The sequence below is a fragment of the Bombus fervidus genome, chromosome 5, assembly GCF_041682495.2.
Source record: "Bombus fervidus isolate BK054 chromosome 5, iyBomFerv1, whole genome shotgun sequence".
Taxonomy (NCBI): domain Eukaryota; kingdom Metazoa; phylum Arthropoda; class Insecta; order Hymenoptera; family Apidae; genus Bombus; species Bombus fervidus.
In genome coordinates this window covers 15,542,445-15,568,367 of record NC_091521.1, presented here as the reverse complement: position 1 = coordinate 15,568,367, position 25,923 = coordinate 15,542,445, and the positions used below count along the sequence as shown (strand labels likewise).

General features: G+C 33.4%; 5 protein-coding genes and 1 long non-coding RNA gene across 7 annotated transcripts; 1 reads left to right on the top strand and 5 right to left on the bottom strand.

The window, feature by feature from the left end:
- The first annotated feature begins 76 nt into the window (after positions 1 to 76).
- LOC139987051 (protein KRI1 homolog) lies at positions 77 to 3,263 on the top strand. Its single transcript, XM_072002886.1, has 8 exons — positions 77 to 230; positions 320 to 485; positions 560 to 648; positions 719 to 1,111; positions 1,175 to 1,942; positions 2,007 to 2,270; positions 2,345 to 2,502; positions 2,578 to 3,263. Exons 2-8 carry the CDS (start codon positions 374 to 376, stop codon positions 3,212 to 3,214), a joined length of 2,421 nt encoding a protein of 806 aa, XP_071858987.1. The 5' UTR covers positions 77 to 230; positions 320 to 373; the 3' UTR covers positions 3,215 to 3,263.
- Positions 3,264 to 4,537: 1,274 nt separating this feature from the next.
- Positions 4,538 to 8,060, bottom strand: LOC139987052 (uncharacterized). 2 transcript variants are annotated; one of them, XR_011799778.1, is made up of 7 exons: positions 7,613 to 8,060; positions 6,981 to 7,249; positions 6,499 to 6,684; positions 5,735 to 5,984; positions 5,454 to 5,522; positions 5,270 to 5,379; positions 4,538 to 5,145 (listed from the first exon to the last, which is right to left on the bottom strand). XR_011799778.1 is itself a non-coding variant. In XM_072002887.1 (7 exons), exons 1-7 carry the CDS (start codon positions 7,907 to 7,909, stop codon positions 5,035 to 5,037), a joined length of 1,272 nt encoding a protein of 423 aa, XP_071858988.1. In that variant the 5' UTR covers positions 7,910 to 8,060; the 3' UTR covers positions 4,538 to 5,034. The 2 variants fall into 2 exon arrangements, 1 of the variants encoding a protein (XP_071858988.1); XM_072002887.1 differs by having other exon boundaries at positions 5,270 to 5,359.
- Positions 8,061 to 8,307: 247 nt separating this feature from the next.
- On the bottom strand, positions 8,308 to 18,293 carry LOC139987438 (uncharacterized). Its single transcript, XM_072003697.1, has 7 exons — positions 18,014 to 18,293; positions 17,447 to 17,709; positions 17,099 to 17,356; positions 16,573 to 16,822; positions 16,104 to 16,172; positions 8,998 to 9,087; positions 8,308 to 8,925 (listed from the first exon to the last, which is right to left on the bottom strand). The coding sequence occupies exons 1-7, from the start codon at positions 18,131 to 18,133 to the stop codon at positions 8,797 to 8,799; spliced, it is 1,179 nt and encodes a 392-aa protein (XP_071859798.1). The 5' UTR covers positions 18,134 to 18,293; the 3' UTR covers positions 8,308 to 8,796.
- Positions 12,348 to 12,825, bottom strand: LOC139987046 (uncharacterized). The gene is made up of 3 exons (XR_011799776.1): positions 12,725 to 12,825; positions 12,557 to 12,646; positions 12,348 to 12,484 (listed from the first exon to the last, which is right to left on the bottom strand). It is a non-coding gene; the product is annotated as an uncharacterized lncRNA (long non-coding RNA).
- LOC139987357 (uncharacterized) lies at positions 12,859 to 14,963 on the bottom strand. The gene is made up of 5 exons (XM_072003518.1): positions 14,491 to 14,963; positions 14,126 to 14,391; positions 13,723 to 13,977; positions 13,186 to 13,438; positions 12,859 to 12,867 (listed from the first exon to the last, which is right to left on the bottom strand). Exons 1-5 carry the CDS (start codon positions 14,773 to 14,775, stop codon positions 12,859 to 12,861), a joined length of 1,068 nt encoding a protein of 355 aa, XP_071859619.1. The 5' UTR covers positions 14,776 to 14,963.
- A 3,466-nt stretch (positions 18,294 to 21,759) lies between the features above and the next one.
- Positions 21,760 to 24,806, bottom strand: LOC139987469 (helix-loop-helix protein 1). The gene is made up of 3 exons (XM_072003758.1): positions 23,635 to 24,806; positions 22,466 to 22,749; positions 21,760 to 22,063 (listed from the first exon to the last, which is right to left on the bottom strand). The coding sequence occupies exons 2-3, from the start codon at positions 22,591 to 22,593 to the stop codon at positions 21,910 to 21,912; spliced, it is 282 nt and encodes a 93-aa protein (XP_071859859.1). The 5' UTR covers positions 22,594 to 22,749; positions 23,635 to 24,806; the 3' UTR covers positions 21,760 to 21,909.
- Between the last annotated feature and the right edge of the window lie 1,117 nt (positions 24,807 to 25,923).

The following is a 25,923-nucleotide window of genomic DNA, read 5'->3' as shown; positions in this document are numbered from 1 at the left end:
TTATATTTTATATATATCTTATATATTGTTGATATAAAAATTGTTTACTTATTTTTCAATAAGATAATGATTTAACACATTTTATTTCAATAATAAAAACTTTCTATTAAGTCCCTAGGCAGAGGAAGGCGACATGTGGCTTTTCGTTCCTCGAAAAGATAACCTCCTCATTTTATTCTGGTATATTGTATATTAGTGTCAGAAGAACAATTTTTATTTTTCGTAATTTGGTAAATTTCACTTATAAAGAAAGTAACACTTTTTTATAATTATTTTAATTATTAATTAATTAAGTATAAATTAATAAAGTATGTTATAGAAATCGAGTGTATAATATATAATTGTTCACTTAAATTTCTAATACTTCCTTAATATGACTACTTTATTTAACGGTAATAATTCTGATTCTGATGAAGAATTAAAAATAAATACGGATTATGCTAAAAACTATAACAATTGGCGGCAGAAGGAAGAATTAAATAAGCGTAAGTACATATAACTGACTTTATAACCTCGTGCATTAATGGCTATTTTTGTCTAACAATCCAATATATTTCAGTAAAAACAAAATACGGAGACGTTAATGACAATAAGAACTCAGATGAAAGTTCTGACAGTGAGAGTTCTTCCGAAAAAGAAGAAGAAAATGTATAATACAATATTTTACAAATATAACAAAATTATGTATTATTTTATTAATTATATTTTTCTTTCATAGGAGCTGATACAGCAATTTGATAAAGATTTTTATAAGACACTAGCCCTTCTAAAAAATAAAGACCCAAAAATTTATAATCAAAATGAAACATTTTTTGATGATACTAACAAGGCACAGGAATTATATATCGAAAAGAAGAGGCAAAAGACTAAAAAAGAAAAAGCTATTTTTCTAAGAGATTATGAAAGGAACATAATCGTGGAAAGGGAAGGGAAATTTAGCGACAGTGAGGATGAAAGTATACTGAAAAAAGATAAAGCAGAAACTAAACAGATCACATACGCACAAGAACAAAAAGAACTAAAAGAAAGTTTCAAAGGTGTATTGCACGATGAGGAAGAGGAAGATGATTTGCTAAAACCAAAAACCAAAACTGAAAGTGAAAAAGCAAAAGTAAGCTGTTCTTGACATCTTCTTATATTTTGTAACAAAACTGATGTTATTTTTATTATTTAGGAAGAGGCAGATTACAAGGAATGGTTGAAAGGACAAAGCACAAATATAAACGAAAATGAGCAGCAGGTACTTAAACCTCTGCGTGATTTTTGGTCCAGCTCTAATTTAGATGCTAATGAGAAATTCTTAAGGGATTATGTGCTTAATAATAAATATCTAGATAAAAATACGGGATCGGATGACGATGAAGATGACGGTGAAGGCAGAAACTACGTAATTCACGACAGTGATGAGAATTTGTCAGAAGATGAGAAAAATATCGAAAAGCAAGAAGAATTTGAGCTTAACTATCATTATAGATTTGAAGAACCTGATCAGGAATTTATTAAACGATATCCGCGTAGCATGGAGAATTCTTTAAGAAAGAAAGATACTCGTAGAGCCGAAAAGAGAGCAGAGATAAAAAAGAGAAAAGAAGATGAGAAATTAAGGAAACAAGAGGAACTTAAGCAGTTGAAAGCTTTAAAGAGAAAAGAAATCGAAGAAAAAATAGAGAAATTGAAGCTGATTACAGGGAATGACGATATCCAATTTAATGACATTGATTTGGAGGGTGATTTTAATCCTGCCGAATATGATCAAAAAATGAATCAAATTTTTAATGACGATTACTATGCAGTTCCCGAAGGGAAACTCAAGCCCGAGTTTCAAGATATTGACGAGGAACTAGGAATCGAAGATACCTGGGATAATTATGATCCAAATACAGAAAATTTGGCAGATGAAGATGGATATGAAGGACCGCATTGCGAGGATCCAGAATTTAATGTAATTTATTTATATTAATTATTTTTATTGCAAGAAAATAAATCTAAATTACATATAATTTCAGATGGATGCGGATTATAATCCATTGAAAAGAGTTCAGGAAGAAATGGAAATGGATTCTAAAAGAAGAAAACGTAAACGGAAGTCTAAGTTCGCAGAACTCATAGCAAAAGAAAAGCCGAAATTTGATCCTCAACAACATAAATCTTATGAAGAATATTTCAATAAGTATTACTCATTGGATTACGAAGATATGATTGGTGACATACCATGTAGATTTAAATACAGAGAAGTTGTGCCAAACGATTATGGTTTGAGCATAGAAGAGGTAAGTATATATTAATATTATTTTTAACGCCTTTATTTTTCTGTAAAACACCTTAAATACGTCCCTTTTATTAGATATTGGTGGCTGATGATAAAGAATTGAATAAATGGTGTTCCTTGAAGAAAGCTCTTCAGTATAAACCAGAACATGCTGAACTAAATGACGTCCAAATGTATAAACAGAAAGCCAAGAATGAGGCGCTTAAAAGAAAGATACTTACAAGTTTATACAAGTAAGGCAAGAAGGATGGAAATTTTTTTAACTGAGTTCGTGCTATTTACTACAAACTGTATTTAACATTTTTCAGGGAAGTCGAGGATGACGAAGAGGGAGACAAAAATGAGATCGCAACTACTACCGCCGTTAATGAAAGCGTAGAAACAAAAAAGAAGCGACGAAAGAGGAAGAAAAAGACACAAAACGATCAGAACGATTCAGCCACTGTCGAGATTAATCACGAAACATCTAAATATAACAAACAACCTAATGAAAGTGATGAAAAGATAAAAGGTAACGTTAATGTAACACAAGAAAAATCAAAGAAACACGTGAAATGTGAAAAGCGGAAGCCAGAGGAACAGTGTGAGCAGCCAAAGAAAAAGAAGCTAAAGATTAATAAGCTGGAAGAATCTATAAATTCCACCGAAAATAAAATTCACGAAGAAGAAGAAACTACAGGCAAACCTATCGATAAAGAATTTTCATCTAAAAAGAAAGTTGGTGATCAAAATCACAACGAGTCAAATGTCAAACATTCGAAGAAAACAAAGTTAAAGGAGAAGGCGACGAAGAAGAAGCTCGACAAAAAGAAGAAGAAGAATGGGACAAAGGACGAAGAAATTAGTAGTGACGTTGCTTCATTAAATCCGGAAAGGTTAAAGGTATATGGGATAAATCCAAAGAAACTGAAAAACAAATTGAAATACGGAAAGAAGAAACAATAACTATGTCATATTGTGAATATAAATATGTACATATAATTTGTTATTATAATCGACTATCTTTATATTCCCCATTTTCTTGCGCCGTTGCGCGCGCCCTGTTCAATATCAATAAACATGTGGGGTAAATGTTTGGCGAGGATTCGATGTGATCGAATACCCGCACCCTCAAGTAGGAGTGTCCTGTTGTTAGGGTAAATCCGTCTCGACATGATAAACGACGTTTGCGGATTATTAGAATCGTAGCAGCCTGTTTGAGTTTACTTTTCTAAAATCTCCATCTTAATCCATACCATATGCCTTGGTCAAGGAAATCTATCTTTCTGTTTCTGTTCAATGACCATCAGCCATCGATATTAAACAAATATTAACACTATTGTTTTGTAAAATCATTATTAAGAAATTATATTTCTTAAATTGATATATAAAAAAAAAAAAAACGCTTTTAAAATTGACGTTAAAGAAATTATAATATTTTTCTTAGAATACATACATGTATGTAGAGTAGAAAGAAAGACAATGTAATATTTGTCAATTAGAATAAAATTCGAAATTTAAAATTAATGATACGCTTTTGTACATGGCACTATTATACATGCAGACTATCGTGGATTCGATCGCATTGACTGGAATAATTTAATCGGCAACAAAGCCCAGATATCTCTTACGAATGTTAGTTAACGAGAGGGGAGAGGATTAGGGATGACACGGTACTTGCACCCATCTAAACTGGTCTCTCTGTCCCCTTGGGTGCAATATATCAATTCTCCTAGCCCCACCAGTATTCCACGGTAGCAGGTGGCTCCTGACGGCTACGCTCGTTCGCACCCTTAATTCTCAATTAATGTTATACCCGTTGTAAACGTGTATTTTATCCGTGCCGCGTATGTTGCAATACTAAAATGAACTACATAAACACATGCACATAAAACAAAAAAAAAAAAAAAAAAAAGAAAGAAAAGCTATATCGCGACATACGAATAACGAGAATTAACAAAAGAGTACAGAGATCAGACAGAAAAGTTTGAAATATAATTTACCAACTGCCTTCGTTTTATCGAAGAAAAAGATTTTGTGATATTTTAGGAAGATGTTTAACGTGAAATTGTGTTTAAATTGCAGATATTTTCTGACGTTAGAAAAATATGTTTATTTGAGTCGAAAGTGATCGAAACAAGACTCCACGGTTAATGTAAATTTCTTTTCTTTTCCACCTATTCAATTACTTGAAAATATTACGCGATAATAGAATTTTGGAAGCTTTCATTTTTTACTAAAATCACGCAGAGTTTCGAAAAATTGAAAGTCAATAGAAAAACATTTTAGTTTCATTTCTGAATATTTTATTTTAGATTCTCCGGAGAGTAATTTAATTCAGATTTCCAAGACTGTTTAATCGCTATTTTCGCTAAGTAAAAATCGGTTAGGGGTTGTTCGAAGTAGTGGCTATTTTCACCGAATTACGAGCTATCCAGTTTCAAGATTACCAAATTTCACGGGCTAACGCCTCCATCTGGAATCGTATAGGGCGTACCAGGGGGTAGTGTAATTGAGGTATCATCCCTGTCCACGTCCTAATTGGCGGAAAATTGTCAGGGCGAATATCCGAGTAACTTGGTGAAGAAAGTCGAGTTCAAGATACTATTTTGGTCCTTTCGACGAATTTATTATTTTTTGCCGGAAAATTCGACTTACAGTTCGATTTATAATTGATGAAAACAATTTGTAATTTTATTAATTGATATTATATGATTTTAATAAAAGAATCGAAAGAAATTGGATTTAACTTTAAGTCGAGTACAATTTCTACTGAAATAGATTTCTTAGAATAAAGTCTCATCGGATTCATTGTTCAGAGTTTTCACGGTTTGTGACTTCGTCACGTCGCCCACTTGAATCATAATTATCAGATACGTGGTGATCGTTCCAATGACCTGAAAAAACAAATGTTAATTAAAGGATGATATAACTCACTATATATTAAAATTGAAATGAAATTTAAAATTATAGCTTGTAAATGCTAAATTCTATTTCTTATTTAATTAAAGGTTCATATACTGCTTGAATAAACGTGTGGTCCAGGTTGAAATATCCATGAGCTGTGAATACCACCGGATTTTGTATTAGCTGTAGGGTGAAATTTCGAATCTAAAAATGTCATTTTTCATCTGAATTTAGTGGACGTGTTTTTTTTTTTAATAATCTTACAACATATCTTTTTATACAGGTCTTGAATATTTACCTCTGTTCGAAATTCGTTGCTGGTGGATGGTTCGTACAGGTCGCAAATAATATCGCCCATAATCGTTACCTGTGAACAATTAATAATAGCAATTTACTTTCATGCTTTTTAATTTCTTTCAACTATTTTAATCTTGTACGATTTTAGATATATATTTTGAGAAATATATATAAATAATACTTTTTTCTTTTTTCTGATATTCTTCTATGTTCATTAACATCTTTAAGATTTCAAACGTTTATCGATGTGTATCGATAGTTTCTTCTGATAAAATGCTGTACCTCTAAGTTCGTTTTAGCACAAACGTGATTCACATGAAAGATTTGCGACGCGTAAACTAAGAACCAGCAAATCACGGAGACCAGTTCTTTTATAAGTTCATCCATGGTCAGATCCAGCCATATAATTCTGTACAATATGTAGAGGAAAGTAATGGTGAAGATAACCGATGTGATCATCAGCAACAGAATCTGCATCCCGAACGTGTCATTCACGACTTTCACGATCTTGATTATCTCTAGATGCATTTGCCTTTTCGAAAAAAATGTATGTTCGTATGAATGAATAATTTAATATCGCCAAAACTATTTGTCGCACACTCTCTTTTTCAAAAAGTGAAATTTATTCTTAAAAATTGACGTTTAATACTTTCCTCGATATCAAATTATCCATTGAAGTAAAATTTAATCTATTTCTTTTCTACAGTTTTATTTGTCCGCTGTAAAGACTAAATTTGAAGAATTTCCGGACGATGTATTTACCGCAGTGCCGTTAAATTTCCTGATACATTTCAACTGTACAATTCGACAGAAAATTCGTTTCTCGAATATTTCGAACGAAAAGTTCTTTATCGAGTTTAACAATTTTGTAAAATCGCGGCGAAAATGCAAACGCGCAATCTCCAATCTTCTCTCACGCGTTATATCAAATATTCCTATTAAACAATTTTCTATTATCTCTTGTCACGTTAGACAAATTAACGTATAACATATGAGAAACGATACAGAGAACGTTTTGCGGTTTTCCGCTCAACGCAGAATCTCACTTTATCGATCTTATCTTGTTCGTGTTTCCATGGCTCCCTTGTTCATTCCTAAACGACCAGAATTTCTTGTTCTCAAAATCGTTCTTCATCTGTAGAAATTTTTTATGCAATGACGATTCCGATGTCATCGTGGTCAACATACTATGAAGCAATTGATTCAGTTGGTGAAGCTTCAACCTCAAGCACCTATATTTTATACATTGTATTTTTTATAGTTTCATTAGAATACTATCATAGTAGAACTCTATTTATCGTAATTTGTGGCGAAGTAAATGGTACATCATTGTCACGGTTCTCGTTACTAGTGATGATTCACAGAACATCTTTGTAGACGATAATGCATAAGTATAATTGGAACGAGTTCACATAATCGAGCACTGATTAAAATTTCATTTCTATAAATGGAATTCTACCGTAATTCAATATTTTTGAATATTTGAATAATTGAATAATTAATCGTTTTTGAATATTTGGTTTCATACGTGACCCAAAAGCCGAAGGTAACGCTGGAAACATAGATGACTATGAATGGAACGTGGGCTACGAAGGAAAGGCACAGTTTCATCATCGTTGGCGTGGATGTTGCAAAATGCCATTTGGAAGTGACTGCGACGAAAACGACTGTGATAAATCCGTAAATCACGAATTCCTTTATCTGATTCACGAACAGCGCACGATACATTCGTGGCAATCCTATTTTTTCCATTGCTTGATCGTTCGATTCTACAAGCGCGATCAAACTACGTAATTTCTAGAAGACGAAAGACGTATTAAAATTACGAATAAATTAGCCGGTCGTATGGTATTGGAACTTCGACTCTTTAAAACTATCTCGGATGAAAATTTACTGCTTTACATATTATTTTTTATTCTTTTTTTTTTTTTAATTAAAAAAATATGACGATGAGAAAGAGAATGACAAAGATATATATCTAATCCAAGATAAAAATATAACACGGTCAATCTGAAAATAATTATCAAGTGTTTCTAATCTATCGAATTTCAAAACTGCTGCGCCATAACATCCGAAAAATATGACATAGGTGTATCGTGTCTTCCCCTGTAGTCTTTGTATTTAAAATAAAACTTTTTCGAAACAAAGCGCTCGATTTACCTGCGCATTTAATCTGCTGGCGACGATCAACGTGCTTAATGTCCAAAGATTCGCATAAATCAGTAATTTGAACGCGATTCGACTTAAGCTGAGCATGCTAATTATATAATATTTATTGAAATAAGGTATTATTAATATACCACCGACATTAACCAATACCAAAACACACAGGGTGTACGCGTGCTCTATCAGTTTCGATGGCTTTTTGCTAAGAACGTCACTGATGCCCATCCCGAAAAGAAAATTCATCACCAATGACGGCACAATGGTTTGCCTGAGAGTTTTCGGCTTGAACATCGCGGATCAAAGTCGCGAGAACTTTAACAGTGGATAAACTTGAACACTCTACTTCTTTGCCATCCTTTCTGAACAGTTTTGACGGATCATTATCGTGTCACGAATGTTAAATAGGCTGCTAAGTAATAACGAGCACAACAATTGCCTTCTCGTATCTGGATCGATATCGTTACGAGAATGAAATTGCTACGAGGAATAGTTAATGACAAGTCTATAGGATGAAATTGCGCATAGTAGAACTGTATGATTAATATCGCAAAAGTAAGAATATTACCGTTGGGAAAGTGAAGGATACGATCTTATGCAATGTTTTTTTCCTTAGGTTTTTCTAAGAATATGAATCATGTTTGATTAGCCAATACAAAAAATTATACCGATTTTTTAGAATAATGTGGAGCACCTGGATTCGAAGGTATGCAAGTGGCACTGATGATGTCAATAATTTGGTAAAATAACGAAGAGATAAAAATACTTTTGTAATTCATGTGGGAATAAAAATATTATTTCATCGTAAGTGGTTTTTTTCCTTTAAATATATTTGTTACGATACATACGAGTTGTGGTATTTTACACTGAATCAAGCTCCAGTACACATACACTGCGTCTCGTAAAGTCCCCAAACACTATCATTTCTTATACGTTATTAGATGTATATCTTATAGTTACGTCAACGAGATAAACAATGATGATTTTTCTAATTAGATTTTGTCACGTTGTATGTCTTGTACCTTTTACCTCTACATATTTATGTGTAAGGATTGCAAAAGGTACGGTTTTGCGAGAGGAATATTAATTAAGAGACGCATTGTATTAATATTTAACACTTGCAGACTTTACCTACGTGTTTCATAATTCTACAATACGATTCTGTCGAAAACTATGCATAGTTATACTACTATACTTGTATTCTCGTATAAGGTGGTGGTCTCGTTTGTGATTAATATTGGATCGTTCTTTAGCAAGTGCTGGCTCCATTGTACCATAATCACCAAATAAGATATTACGAAGTTAAGACACTGTAGAAAGTACATGAATCAATTCTTAATAAATTCTAGGAGAAACAAATCCATGTAAAGAAGTATACTAACGTAACGGACGAGTCCATAGTTCAATATATAATGAACCGACTTCGTCTTTTCAAGTTGCGTGTACGATATTTGCCAAGAAAAATGGAGGATCTACAAATAGATTAATTCTACGTTACTTATGATAATTTCATTTTGATCTGTAAACGAATAAAATTTCCATTTTTTTACCTCATCTGTTAATTCTGCGTTCCCTTCGTGCACAGGATACGCGTGGATGTTTCCTATCGTTTTGCTAGCCTGAAAATCGATTGATCGTGTTAAATCCTGTTACTTGCTTTTCCAAAACAGAGGAAAATTTTATTTCATTCTAGCTAAAGAATGTAAACATCTTATAACATACAACACGTTCGTTTCATAAAAATATGACACAGCCGATCGATACGTATACTACAAAAACATGATAGTTGTTCTGCAGAGAAATCTGTTTTTATGGGAAAATCGAATAATGGAAACCTTTTAAGATCGATCTACGAATGGTGGTATGTATTATAGTCTTTGAAAGGAATCAAAATTAATTGTTAGTATTTTTCCTAACGATATACTAATTCCCAAGTAGCAAGTTATTATTCATAATTTAAGAAAATATGATTTGGTGAAAAATGACCAACGCAGCAGAGTTAAAGAATTAAAACTATATTTTTTACCTGTCTCATTGTATATTCGCAGTCGTAGCTCATTAAAGCGATCTTCAAGGTACCAACTACGCTGTCAAGCATATAAATTGATGTTATATCTAAATTATTTATCATAAAATTAAGGCCTCTGTGAAGATCCATGTACAAGTTGTAGACACATACAGTAAAATATAGCAATGTCGAGAGTGTGTATATTAATATTTGGGCGTTGAATATGTCGTTCACCATCCTCGATACCTTGCACACTTGTAGATGCACGAACCTTTAAATTTGCGAATTTTCATATTTTTGTTTTCTTCTGTCGAAATACGTAAAATAATATATACTAACAGACAAATGAATGGTTAAATTTGAGTTGCGTTATACAGGAGAATTTAAAAATTCTCAGCTCAAAATTAAAAGAGTGTATCGAATGATACGATAGGTTTACTCGACGAATAAAATTTTGTTTTATAAAACAGTTTCATGTCTTTCGTCGCCGTTTCTTCTTATGTTTTCAGTGGAACGATCCGTTGTTGTAACTGTTATTAATTCGATTTTTATTTACCTAATTTGTCGAAGTATCTGAACTTTTTCTTGGACGATTTTTTGGTTTACATTCGAAACGGCGCTCGTGGAAGATACTTCTGGAACATTTAAAGACCGTTCGGAGAGCCAATTGTTCAATTCAAATCTAGTTCCAAAATTGTAACTCGGTTCGAAGATGGTCTCCTTATTAGATTCCCCTGCTTTTGCTTTGTATTTCTCCAAGAGGAACGTTTCGAGAAGTATGTTTATCATCTTAAATCGCGATCCCAGCCAACTGTAATAACAATAAAATTTCGAAAAATAGGGAGGAGAATTATGCTGAAATATTTTAAAGCAAATGTGTAACGAAAATATCGAATATAATCAAATGAAGGATGATAGTACCGATGATGAACAGTATTTGTTTTTAATTGTTTACATACTAAATCGTTGTGTTGTAGTCGTATAATACGACTGATCGGGCGTTCGTTATATAATAGTAAACAAAAATAATAAATGCTTCCGGAGGCGGTAGAAGGTTTTGTAGTAATATCTTTATGAAAATTGCACATGTTACTAGTGCATTTAGTAACCAGAATGATCCGACGATCGTTATATGGCGAAGCAAACTGCGATACTCGATTTTAACTCCCAATTTCTTCAAACGTTCGTCCACTTTGTCGATCTGATTCATCAACGCCGATGCGTTCTGAATAATAAGCGAGTAAAGACAAAAGTATTCGAGTTATTAAATTTGCGTACAAATTTCATTACTATATAATTAAACGAAGATGCATTATGTTTTCACCTTGGATTGGTACAGACCAATGATCATTATGCTTATGTATCCAAGTACATGCGTGGTATATTGGAACATGTATGTGACGCTTTCTATGTTATACACCATGTGATATTTTATATTTTTTATTTGTGCATGAATTGTGAAAATAGAAAACACAAAAATTAACAACGTGTTCCAAATCCAGCTACATATAAATCTGAATCGGTGTTTTCTTGGATCTATGAAGTTTCGAAGTGCCACCATGTAATTCAGTATGGTTATTATCCTTGTTGTTGTCTCGTAATTTTTCATTCTTGTTTTGATCTATTTTTTAAACTTCAAGTAGAAAACGTGAATAATTTTTTAACTTTTCTTCAACGGTATTAACCCGCGGCATTAACGTGACTCGTTTCTCTGTGCAACTAAAGGTGATAGCGACTCAAATATTGTATATGCAACTATTAGAAGTAAGACAGAGTTTCATTAATAGAATGTCATAGGAATGGAGGAAGTTATAAAGTAGGAAAAGCAATTAGTTTGATTTCACTCGTTATCAACGAATCGTACTTCATCGTAGAGTAATAGTTATATCCGGAATGATTACGATCACTCCAGAAAATTACACTTATTGCTGCATTCGATATACTTGAAAGATTGTTAATGTTCTTCAAGTGTTCCAATTGGTATTGCGTTGCATGAATACGTTTGCATTGATGCATTATATTTGTTTGCATGTCGCAGTCAGATTGGAAGTAAATAGCATAATATTAACGAGGAAAGAGGAAATTATTCCTAACCACCCTAAAAATAACCACCCTAAAAATAACCACCCTAAAAAGAATGAGGTTTTTTACTTTATGTTTTCACATTATATTTTTTTAAAATCATTTACTGCATGCCAAAGCCTTTCAAGCAACGGTGAAATAACGTTGAAGAGGGAATGCCTTGATGTTATTAATTTTTTTGGCAAACATATATTTTTTGATATACAAATACCTCCCGATGCATCTCGTTATTTCATATTGGAAAATATTAACTCGCTCGTGCCAAGAAACAATTTACTTTGGACATATTTTAATAAATTATGCCTTCGAAACGACATAAGAAAATAAAAGCATCCAAAAATTTTTAATCTTTATGCATCGTCGTATCTCGAAACGTTAAAGGGACGAAGTACTAAGATTCTTTTGATTATATTTTGTCTCGTTGTATCTTATACCTCGTACCTCAATATACTTTCAACGATTTAAGATCCTAAGGTGATTGTGTACAAGAAGTCTTATTTATGAGGTGCAGTTTATTAATGTTTAATTACAGTTTTTGTATGCTGCTTTTATAATTCCATAACACAACGCTATCGAAAAGTAACCAGCGTTATACTATTATACTTTATTTATTACTTTATTATATGCTATTATACTTATTATTATACTACTGTGCTCGTATTCTCTTGTAACGTTTGAAAGGTGGTGGTCTCGTTTGTGATTAATATTGGATCGTTCTTTAGCAAGTGCTGGCTCCATTGTACCATAATAACCAAATAAGATATTACGAAGTTGAGGCACTGTAAATATTATACGAATAATTTAGTAATAAATTCAAGGAGAAGTAAATCCTTGTAAAGAAGTATACTAACGTAACGGACGAATCCATAGTTCAATATATAATGAACCGACTTCGTCTTTTCAAGTTGCGTATACGATATTTGCCAAGAAAAATGGAGGATCTACAAATAGATTCATTCTACGTTACTTATGATAATTTCATTTTGATCTGTAAACGAATAAAATTTCCATTTTTTTACCTCATCTGTTAATTCTGCGTTCCCTTCGTGCACAGGATACGCGTGGATGTTTCCTATCGTTTTGCTAGCCTGAAAATCGATTGATCGTGTTAAATCCTGTTACTTGCTTTTCCAAAACAGAGGAATATTTTATTTCATTCTTGCTAAAGAATGTAAACATCTTATAACATACAACATATTTGTTTCATAAAAATATGACAGCCGATCGATACGTATACCACAAAAATATGACAGTTGTTCTGCAAAAAAATTGTTTTTGCTGGAAAATTGAATAATGGAAACCTTTTAAGATCGATCTACGAATGGTGGTCTTTGAAAGGAATCAAAATTAATTATTAGTATTTTTTCTAACGATATACTAGTTCCCAAGTAGCAAGTTATTATTCATAATTTAAGAAAATATGATTTGGTGAAAAATGACCAACGCAGTAGAGTTAAAGAATTAAAACTATATTTTTTACCTGTCTCATTGCATATTCGCAGTCGTAGCTCATTAAAGCGATTTTCAAGGTACCAACTACGCTGTCAAGCATATAAATTGATGTCATATCCAAATGATCTATCATATAATTAAGGTTTCTGTGAAGATTCATGTACAAGCTGTAGACACATATAGTAAAATATAGCAATGTCGAGAGTGTGTATATTAATATTTGGGCGTTGAATATGTCGTTCACCATCCTCGATACCTTGCACACTTGTAGATGCACGAACCTTTAAATTTACGAATTTTCATATTTTTTTTTCTTCTGTCGAAATACGTAAAATAATATATACTAACAAACAAATGAATGGTTAAATTTGAGTTGCGTTATACAGGAGAATTTAAAAATTCTCAGCTCAAAATTAAAAGAGTGTATCGAATGATACGATAGGTTTACTCGACGAATAAAATTTTGTTTTATAAAACAGTTTCATGTCTTTCGTCGCCGTTTCTTCTTATGTTTTCAGTGGAACGATCCGTTGTTGTAACTGTTATTAATTCGATTTTTATTTACCTAATTTGTCGAAGTATCTGAACTTTTTCTTGGACGATTTTTTGGTTTACATTCGAAACGGCGCTCGTGGAAGATACTTCTGGAACATTTAAAGACCGTTCGGAGAGCCAATTGTTCAATTCAAATCTAGTTCCAAAATTGTAACTCGGTTCGAAGATGGTCTCCTTATTAGATTCCCCTGCTTTTGCTTTGTATTTCTCCAAGAGGAACGTTTCGAGAAGTATGTTTATCATCTTAAATCGCGATCCTAGCCAACTGTAATAACAATAAAATTTCGAAAAATAAGGAGGAGAATTATGCTGAAATATTTTAAAGCAAATATGTAACGAAAATATCGAATATAATCAAATGAAGGATGATAGTACAGATGATGAACAGTATCTGTTTTTAATTGTTTACATACTAAATCGCTGTGTTGTAGTCGTATAATACGACTGATCGGGCGTTCGTTATATAATAGTAAGCAAAAATAATAAATGCTTCCGGAGGCGATAAAATTTCTTGTATTAAAATCTTTATGAAAATTGCAGATGTTACTAGTGCATTTAGTAACCAGAATGATCCGACGATCGTTATATGGCGAAGCAAACTGCGATACTCGATTTCAACTCCCAATTTCTTCAAACGTTCGTCCACTTTGTCGATCTGATTCATCAACGCCGATACGTTCTAAATAATAAGCGAGTAAAGACAAAAGTATTCGAGTTATTAAATTTGCGTACAAATTTCATTACTATATAAGTAAACGAAGATGCATTATGTTTTCACCTTGGATTGGTACAGACCAATGATCATTATGCTTATGTATCCAAGTACATGCGTGGTATATTGGAACATGTATGTGACGCTTTCTATGTTATACATCATGTGATATTTTATACTTTTTATTTGTGCATGAATTGTGAAAATAGAAAACACAAAAATTAACAACGTGTTCCAAATCCAGCTACATATAAATCTGAATCGGTGTTTTCTTGGATCTATGAAGTTTCGAAGTGCCACCATGTAATTCAGTATGGTTATTATCCTTGTTGTTGTCTCGTAATTTTTCATTCTTGCTTTTATCAATTTTTTAAATTTCAAGTAGAAGACGTGAATAAATGTTTAACTTTTCTTCAACGGTATTAACCCGCGGCATTAACGTGACTCGTTTCTCTGTGCAACTAAAGGTGATAGCGACTCAAATATTGCATATGCAACTATTAGAAGTAAGACAGAGTTTCATTAATGTCATAGGAATGGAGGAAGTTATAAAGTAGAGAAAGCAATTAGTTTAATTTCATTCGTTATCGATGAGTGGTACTTCATGGTAGAGTAATGGTTATAATCCCGAATGACTACGATCACTTTAGGAAATAGCACTTATTGCTACAGTTGATATACTTGAAAGATCGTTAATGTTCTTGAGGTGTTCCAATTGGTATTGCGTGGCATGAATATGTATGCATTGACGCATTATATATGTTTGCATATCGCAGTCAGATAGGAGGTATATAACATAATATTAATGAGAAAACTGGAAATAAATCATTTACTGCATATCAAGATCCTTTGAGGCAACGGTGATATGACGTTGAAGAGAGAATGGTCTGATATTATTAATTTTGTTGACAAACATATATTTTTTGATATACAAACACTTCTCCCGATGCATCTCGTTATTTCATATTGGAAAATATTAACTCGCTCGTGCCAAGAAACAATTTACTTTGGACATATTTTAATAAATTATGCCTTCGAAACGACATAAGAAAATAAAAGCATCCAAAAATTTTTAATCTTTACGTATCGTTATATCTTGAAATGTTGAATACCTTTAACGATTGCAGATCCTAAGGTGATTTTGGGAAAGAAGTTATATTTATGAGGTGCAGTTTATTAATGTTTAATTACAGTTTTTGTATGCTGCTTTTATAATTCCATAACACGACGCTATCGAAAAGTATCCAGCGTTATACTATTATACTTTATTTATTACTTTATTATATGCTATTATACTTATTATTATACTACTGTGCTCGTATTCTCTTGTAACGTTTGAAAGGTGGTGGTCTCGTTTGTGATTAATATTGGATCGTTCTTTAGCAAGTTTTGGCTCCATTGTACCATAATAACCAAATAAGATATTACGAAGTTGAGGCACTGTAAAAATTATACGAATAATTTAGTAATAAATTCAAGAAGAAGTAAATCCATGTAAAGAAGTATACTAACGTAACGAACGGACCCATAGTTTATTATATAATGAACCGATTTTGTTTTTTCAAGTTGCGTGTATGATATTTGCCAAGAAAATTGGAGGATCTACCAATAGATTAATTCTGCTTTATTTATAATAATTTCTTTTATTATGTAAATTAATAAAATTTCAATTTTTTTACCTCATCTATTAATTCTGCGTTTCCCCCGTCCACAGGACATGCGTGGAGGAGTCCTATCGTTTCGTTAGCCTGAAAATCGATCGAGTGAAACTTGTTACTTCTTTTCACAAAAAATATTGTAAGTTGGTGTGCTCAAGCGAAGGGTTATTCAAGCAAAGATTTCACAAAACTATGACTCCACAGACTGGTACGCACGCTACAAAAATATGAAAATTGTTTCTATTGCAGAAACTTGCTTTTATTGGGAAAATAAGTAGTGGAAAATGTTTTAAATTAACGCATGAACGCGTATATTACCTACAGTATTCGAAGAAAATTAATTAGTAGCGTTCTTTCTAACGATCATGTACCAATTGTAATACGCTGTTATTCATAATTGATAAAATTTTCCATTATAACAGGAAAATACGTTTTGCTGAAGATCGGTCCACACAGTGGGATTAAAAGAATTGAAAAACAACGTTTTCACCTGTGCCATTGTGTCTTCGCAATCGTAGCTCATTAGAGGGATTTTCAGTGCGGCAAGGACGCAGTTCAACACGTACATTATCATTAATTCTATTGAATGTATGAGCTTAGATGGTCTGGAGAATTCCATGTATAAAAAGTAGACAGATATACTACAATTTAGCAGTACCACGGTCGTATATATTAATATTTGGGCGTTGAATATTTGGTTCACCATCTTCGATACGTTGCACACTTGCAGATGCACGAATCTTCAAGTTGGCAAATATTCAAGTCTTTTTATTTGTCCAAAAGTTCATAATAATATGTAGCGACAAAAGACAAAAGGAAATTTAAATTACAGATACATTTTGCAAAAGAATTCTCAAACTTTCGATTCGGAATTAAAAGAAAAGGTCAAATGGTGCAATTGCTTTAATCGGCAAAGACAATTTCGTCTCGTAATATTGTTTTATCATTTTCTTTCCGTGTTTTTATACTTGCCATTATCTGTGGCTGCAATTGTTATTAATTCGACGTTTATTTACCTGATTTTTTGAAGTAAACGAATTTTATCGTCGGACAGTGACCTTTGTTTTAACTTCCGAGTGTCGTTAGTGGAATTTACTTGTAAAACTTTTACAGTTCGTCCGGACAGCCAATTGTCCATTTCAAATCTGTTTCGAAAATTATGACTCGGTTCGAAGATGGTTTCCGTATCGGAATCCTCTGTTTCTACTTGAGAATTCTTCAAGATAGACGTTTTCATGAGCTGGTTTATATTTTTAAATCGCGATCCTAGCCAACTGTAATGGCAAAAGAATTTCGAAAAATAGCAACGTTTAAACTTCGAGGTGGACTAAAAATGACTTTATTAAAGAAAATTGTTTACGTACTATATGGCAGTGTTGTAGTCGTATAAAATGATCGATTGGACGTTCGTAATGTAGCAGTAAATGAATAGAAGAAATATTGTGGTATACAGTGCGTGTTGTATTAACATCTTTACGAAAAGTGCAAATATTATGACCGCATTTAATAACCAGAAAGATCCGACGATCATCATGTGACGAAACAAACTGCGATACTCGATTTCAATTCCTAGTTCCTTGAAAATTTCGTCCACTTTGTCAATACGCTGTATCAACGTCATTGCATTCTGAATAATAAACGAAAAATTTAGAAGCGATTGAATCGTTTAATGTACGTAAAAATGTAATTTTCCCTTTTCGAGATTTTGCACAGTAATATTCAGTGAATAGATTTTGATTATTTCGGATGTGTCAAGTAAATAAACATTCTCTTAGCAAATAAATCAAATTCATCTTATTTGAAAAATTAATACTTCGTCTACTTATATTATTTATTTGCTTACAAATATAGAATAAGAAATAAATATACAGCATTATATTTTTTCATTTTTCGAAAGGAACAAATTATGCTAAATAACTGAAACAATTTACCTTAGACTGGTACTGACCAATAATCACTATGCTTATGTACCCAAGATCATGGATGATGTATTGGAACATGTATGTGACACTTTCTATGTTATACGCCATGTGTTGTTTAATATCGTTCATTTGTACGTAAATTATGATGGGAGGAAACACGACAATCAAAAACGTTGTCAAAATACAGTTGCATATAAATTTGTATTTATGCTTAACTGGATCTATGAAGTTTCGAAGTATCGTAATGGTATTTAATATGGTTATTATCTTGGTTGTTGTCTTGTAATTGTTCATACTTGTTTTAATTTATTTTTGGAAATTAACGTGGAAAATGTTAAAAATTGTTCAACCTTCTAGCGCGATATTAACGTGACTCATTCCTCTATGCAACTGAAGGTGATAGCGATTCCCGGATATATTGAATATCGGATATTCAATTATTACATATAAGAAAGGTTTTCATGTTTTCAATATAATGTAATCTATGAAATTATAGCGGAGGAAAAGTGGATAATTTACCTTGACGTGACCTTATGCGATATCGTCGGAATGTAAGTGATGATCGAATAATACTTTTTCCAACGATTACGATCACTTCCGTAGATTGCACTAATTGTTTTATTAAATATATGTGAAAAATCGGTGATGTACCAGGTGTATTTCAATTGATATTGCGTCGTGCATGGAATATTAGAATATTTTCTAATTAATTTAATTTATCCTTTAGGTATGACGTACGGTATGAAACAAAATTGCAGTCAAAATCTCCACAGCGTGATTGTACATTCTCGGTATGTTGCGGCTTGACGTCTAAGGTTGCCACAAAATTCAACTTGATCGGAACTTCGTCCTTGAAGTTCAAGGACGAAAGGTTAACATTGTTTCTGCCTGCGTCGTATTCTGTGCTCGAGAACCATAGGTCGCGCTAAACCTTTCTCTCGAAAAATGATGTTAATTTCCACTAACACTCCCAATTGCATTATTTACGATATGTTTAAATTTCGTGGTCAGATAGGAAGTAATTATCATGATATTATCGAGGAAACAGGAGGACATTTGTCATGTGATATAGCCCATTTTAAATAGCATGAAGCATTTTACTTTATTAGTTCACGTTATAATAAAATTATTTACTGTACGAGGAAAACGTTTGAAGCAAGAGTTGAATGGCGTTGAAAAGGGCACGTCTCGATGTTATCAGTCTTTTTGCAGATGGACAGGTAGAGGACATATGCAGGTCGGATATGTCTTATATGATAAGACGATGCATTCCGAATGATAAACGAAGAGAACGAAAGTAATTACGGTGTACAATTTGAGTGAAAATTTCATTTTGCGTTTCTATGTTCTTATACTTGCTTTAGCCAGTAATATTCAGCGAATAGGTTTTCATTGTTTTAGATATGTCAAATAAATGTCACATCTGTTTTTTTTTAGTAAATGGATTAAATTCTCTTAAAGATAATTTTTAAAATATTTAATTGTTTTAAAAATTAATACTTCACTAATTTACATTATTTATTTACTTCTTAAAATATAAAATAATAAAGACACCAGCAAATATACTTTTTTATTTTTCAAAAGAAACAGTGTGATGCTTTATACTATATAATTAAAAAAAGATTCATTACGTATTCACCTTAGATTGGTACAGACCAACGATCGCCATGATTATGGTATGCAATGATTATGGCACTTTCTGTGTTATACTCCATGCTATGTGTTATATCGTATATCTGTCGACAAATTGCAACGACAGAAAGCACGACAAACCGCAACATGTTTCAAAGTCAGTTGCGTATAAATCTGATTTGATGCTCAGTTGGACGTATGAAGTTCGGGAATGCAATCGTGCGATTCAATATCGTTATTTTCTCTGTTGTTGCCACGTAATTCTTCGTCCTTATTTTAATCTATTTGTAGAAATTAACATAGAAAATATTAAAAGTTATTCAATTTTTCGATCGATATATACGCACGACATTAACGTGACTCGTTTCTCTATGCAATTAAAGGTAATAGCGACTCAAGCAATTATTAAAAGTGAGAATGAGCTTCATAAATAGAGAATTATAACGAAGAAATTGTATTAACTTGCCTTGACCTTATGCGTTATGCACGAGACGCGAGTGATGATTGATTAATATAGTTTCGAGTGCTTACGATCATTTCAAGAGATTGCGCTAATATGTGATCAAATAATAGCATCCGGTATACGTGAAAAATTATTAACGTGCTAAATGTGTTCAATTTTGCTATTGAATCGAATACAGAATATTATATTTTAGTTAATTTAATTTATTTATAACGTACATAAATATGTATATGTCCTCAATTATCTCATATATAGTATGACACAAAATCATTATTTTCATTCATACGTTCTACACCGTATTATATATTATCTGTATGAAATACTGGAATACTTACGCGTATATTTTTTTCTTACTAACAGAAATTGTTTCAACTTATGTATCAAAAGCGTTCTGAGTTCCGAGGATGTCGTGGCGAAAGCGCCGAGTTAAAGACATATTTTCATATGAAACTCGTAAGAAAGTAAAAATGAAATTTCTAGAGCTTTGTTCAAGACTAACACAAGTAAAAGAGAACCATAATGGATAATGGAATATTTCTTATTTTTATCTCATTTCTCACGAGACAATCGGTACGTGTTCCTATCAAACTCTAAGGTTCAACGTCTTTTTACGATCTTCGTTGCCTCGCCTGATTATTTATTATTCTTATTTAATTATTCTCTTAACGATCAACACAGTAACCAAGAATATACTAATGTAATAATACACTAATATACGAAAACAGAAAGTTAACATCGTACCTTGTGAGAGTTTCTTCCCTTATAAAGAAAATCGAGTGCAATTCATTATCATAATGCACTTTGACCAAGCGAAACTCCATAAAAATTCCACTTCCATTATTCTCACGTCGAATCTCGTGGAAAAAGATTACAGAAGAAAGAAATGGAAACGAGAAGTGAAATCGACGAGCCGTGAAGTTACAGCTCGTCTCGTTGTGTTACAGTCGAAAAGTCTATTTCGTTCGATGATGGTCGGTAAATAGGGAGGTTCGGTGAGTCCGATTGTACGACTATGCGAACAGAACGGAGAATTTAGGATACGTGGACTCGTGGGGCGTGAAGATCCCTCGGGAATCGGGCTAATTCACGGAACGAGATTGATTTAAGAGTTTCGGTCGTTCTTCCGGGCAATTCCGAATAGTTGCACTTGAATATCCTTCGAGTATGCGACACTTGAAACGATTGAAATACTATGACAGTGATAGGAATTATCATGGAACAGGTTCTCCTTTACAAGAAATTAGTTCTATAAACGAGATGATCGCTTTTTAACGCATTGTTGATCAGTCACGAGTAAACTCGTCGTGTTTTCATGCATAAAATTAAATTGTTAGATTTTATATAAAACAGCCAGTCAACAAAATATTAGTATCATTTAACAAAGTCTTATTAACGCTTCAACAGAAATGCCTGGTTATTTTTCTTTTACGTTGGAAATTAAGAAATGAAATTGCAATATCCAAAATGTATAAAATATTTTACGATAAACACAGTTTCTATGAGAGTGTTTCTTAATCGCAATCTTTTCATGGTATTTAAGAAGAGTGATAAAGCGATTCGTATTAATTTAATATACATTTGCAGCATAAATGTCGCATTAATAAGAACGATGTCGATTTTCAATGATTAATTATTACAAATTCCTATCAATTCGATTATCTACAAAAGATCGAGTTACGTATATGTATATTAATAAAATATTAAAACTGCGAAGGTTTATACTTTCTTCTGCCGTGATCGAAGTGTCATGCCGGATGACACAGGATTAGGTTTTGCAAAAATAGAGTGACTCCTGCTGCTCCTGGTCGGTTCAAGCCTCGAGGACGTGGTTCAAGTAGGCGATATAGCAGATGGCCAGTCGTAGGATCTCGATCTTCGAGAGTTTCTTGTCCGGTGGCAAAGTTGGCAGAAGCTTCCGAAGCTCTGCGAAGGCTAAATTGAAAGCTTCCACTCGAACCCTTTCCCTGTGACGAATAAATAATTAATTATTGATTTAATAAGATTTGATAAAATTTATACTTGAGATCTTGATTGTTCAAGAAGGAAAAATCGAGGAAGCGGTTGAAATTAAATGGTTAAAGCAGTTTCGGTAATTTCGTAAGATCAATGCTGTACATTTATGTAACAAATACTTCAAACGATATAATAGAGCAACATTCTCCAAGATTACAAAATATTTGTTAGTCAAAATTAATAAAACACCGATCTTTCGATCAAAATTGGAAGCTTTAAGCGATTTAGATGATACAGGGAGACGCAGGAAGTGTAAAAATGAAAGTTAAACTACATTAAATATATGAGATTAATAGGAAATGATGACAATTAACGATAATTCAAGGTATTTCGATAATTTACGCAACTTTTACCTCGTGGCGTGTGCAGTTCGATATTTTTGCGTCGCTCTTCTGCGTCGACGTCTTTCTTCCCTCGAAAGGGTGCCAGCACCAGGTGCACCAACCCCGTTTACAACCACACCGTGACCGCCATTCGCCATTTTGCCTTCGATCAATAGGAATTTGCGAGAAGAAAGATAATTTTCCTCTCCTCTTCCTTCTCCTTAATAAATTAACATTCAATTTCTTCGCGGATAAAGGCTCGAATTATTGAGAACGGATATTGACAGTGAAGCATCCATTTTCATGCTTTAAACCTGAAACGCAATATATCGTTCGATCGTGTAGATTCAACGTAGATTAATAAATAATCTGTCAGTTTCTGTCGTCGTGTCGACGATGTTCAGAGTTACCCATTGACGCGTAATCGAATCTCAAGGGAATAAGCGTTGAGGAAAAATTCGGAATAAAGGGGAAACGTAATAAGTTGGTCAAATATTTGTCGTACGTATTCGACACACGCGTGAAAACAAGCGCAACGGACAACAGAAAGGGTTAATCGTTTCTCTAACGCATACGCTCTTTCATATAAATTTTCTTTATCGTGAAATATCAAATAATAAAATAATACCTGAAGAGTACTTTAAAATTCCCGTAGATGCAAAGCGTATAGAATCGAAGGAAATCGGTTTAAGAGAAAGACGTAGTATGGATGAATAAACGAGAAAAACCAAAGGCAAACAGGATGCTATGAAAGAAAGAATAGTTTCGATGCTCAGGGGGCTCTTAAATTCCGAGAAATTCGATGGAAACCGACGAAAAGTGTCATTCTATTATTCAAGAAAACTTGGCTCGTCCGCATGACACGCAACCCATCCCTTTTTAATTATTTACACAGAACAACCCCCGATCTCGTTCAATCTGATTCTTATGGTAAACCAGCAATTCGTATGGACATTTTCTCGCGGTTGCTTCAATATTTCATGAAATTTGCCAGATTTCGATGCCGTTTCACTTTTATTGCCAACTTTTCCCCACTCGATTCTCACCTTTTTCATGCAAATTTTAGTATTCGACAAATGTATCGGAATTCGAGTTGCGGGCTCTTCGCTCTATTTCATTTTTTATAATTAGAATCGATTTTAAATTTTAGACATTCGATTAAAAAGCAAGCGAAAGCAAAGTAAAGTTTAGAAACTCACCAAACGATCACTGCACGGTTTCTACTCCCGTCTTCGATAAGTCTTCCAATTCTTTGAAATAATTCATTTTTCCTTCGCCGATAATTAACGTCGAAAAATTATTTGTCTTCCTTCTGTAAAAGTATTTCGTTCTTTATAATTGTATTATACCTCGTATCGAGTAAATGTATCTGCCAAAAGGGATATTGTAACACACTCTTTACACCTCGACACTATCCTTTCTGCTCATACTATGTATTTTTCAACGAATATTTAACAAATTTAATAATTGAACGATTATTTAAATTATCTTTAAACGTATCCATGTTACAATAAACATAGTAATTCACTGAAAAAGCACTTCGATGACACATCAAAAATCTTTATGAATCTAAAGCAAAGTTTTCTCGATATGTTTATTTCGCTCTCTCTCTCTCTCTCTCTCCCTATCTTCCTATTGATATAATATAACAATTCTTATTAATCAAACTTTTAAACTAATTAAGAAACTCACACCTGTATTATTTGAGACTTCAACTGACCACCGTCACTCACAGATTATCAATTTCTTTACATAATTCGAAAACATATCACGCCACTGTATTCAATGCTTTATATCTTCCAAACTTTTTTTCTTACAAAAACATCCAAGCATAAAGATACCTTTCACCCTGTGAATCAGTCAAACACGATTACTCGACGAGATAGACGATGACTCTGATAAGATTTCTGGCTGTCGCGTGGACAGGATGCACCCCGAGGAACGATTTCAAGGATCATCTCGACGTTGCTGAAACCACGCCCCTGAAAACATCCCTTCGTCGTTCATCGTTCGGTCTCTGTTCATTCGTCTCTCTCCTGCAGCATCCCCTTGGTTCTCCAATGGCATCGCGAGAAACAGGGGGTGAGACCGCCCCAAACCAGTCGCCATCGCGTCGCTGTCACGGACCATGGGTCGCTTCTGCTCCTCGTGGATGCTAGTACGGGAATGGATGGACCATTTTATCGATCATGCGAATTGTACAGCTTCTGCGTGCATGATCGGAGGACTATAGGTGAGAAATTTGGAATAGTGATTGTCGGGCAAGCATGGGATTATTTCATGCCAGTTTCTACGCTTTCGTTTTGTTTTCTCGTCTTTTCGTACTGGTATTTTTGAGGGAAAGAGAAATTGATTTTAACAAGGTGCATTCTTCTTCCTTCTCTTCAGAATCGTCCAACTTGTGCGTTTCTGACGGGAAGATATTACGCGAGGTACAGTGATCGTCACACAACGTTGAATTATTTGACAGCAGTTTGTTTGCTTTGGTTTTCTTTCTTCGTCTTTTTATATTGGTATCTTCCGGGGGAAAGAGAAATTGATTTTAACAAGGTGCATTCTTTTTCCTTCTCTTCAGAATCCTCTAACTTGTGCGTTTCTAACGGGAAGATATTACGCGAGGTACAGTGATCGTCACACAACGTTGAATTATTTGACAGCAGTTTGTTTGCTTTGGTTTTCTTTCTTCGTCTTTTTATATTGGTACCTTCCGGGGGAAAGAGAAATTGATTTTAACAAGGTGCATTCTTCTTCCTTGTCTTCCGAATCGTCCAACTTGTGCGTTTCTGACGGGAAGATATTACGCGAGGTACAGTGATCGTCACACAACGTTGAATTATTTGACAGCAGTTTGTTTGCTTTGGTTTTGTTTCTTCGTCTTTTTATATTGGTATCTTCCGGGGGAAAGAGAAATTGATTTTAACAAGGTGCATTCTTCTTCCTTGTCTTCCGAATCGTCCAACTTGTGCGTTTCTGATGGGAAGATATTACGCGAGGTACAGTGATCGTCACACAACGTTGAATTATTTGACAGCAGTTTGTTTGCTTTGGTTTTCTTTCTTCGTCTTTTTATATTGGTATCTTCCGGGGGAAAGAGAAATTGATTTTAACAAGGTGCATTCTTCTTCCTTCTCTTCAGAATCGTCCAGCTTTTGCCTTTCTGATCGGAGGATTTTGCGCGAGGCAGCAGTTTGTATGCTTTGGTTTTGTTCTTCCGTTTTTTTTTTTTTTTTTGTATTGATATTTTCTGGGACAAGAGAAATTTATTTCAACAAAGTGTATGTTTCTTCCTTTTCTCTCGCTACTTGCTGCGATCTCTTTTAAGTACACAATAAAAGAATTGGCGACACTTTGTGCTTCCTTTGACAGCTACTCTAAAAACATTCGCGTTCAATTTCTTTCCTCTTACGATGTTTTATTAATTAAGTTCGCTTTAAAGTCTCAATCTTCGTCATTAACTCTTCGTTTTTTGCGTCACTTTCGATGCATCC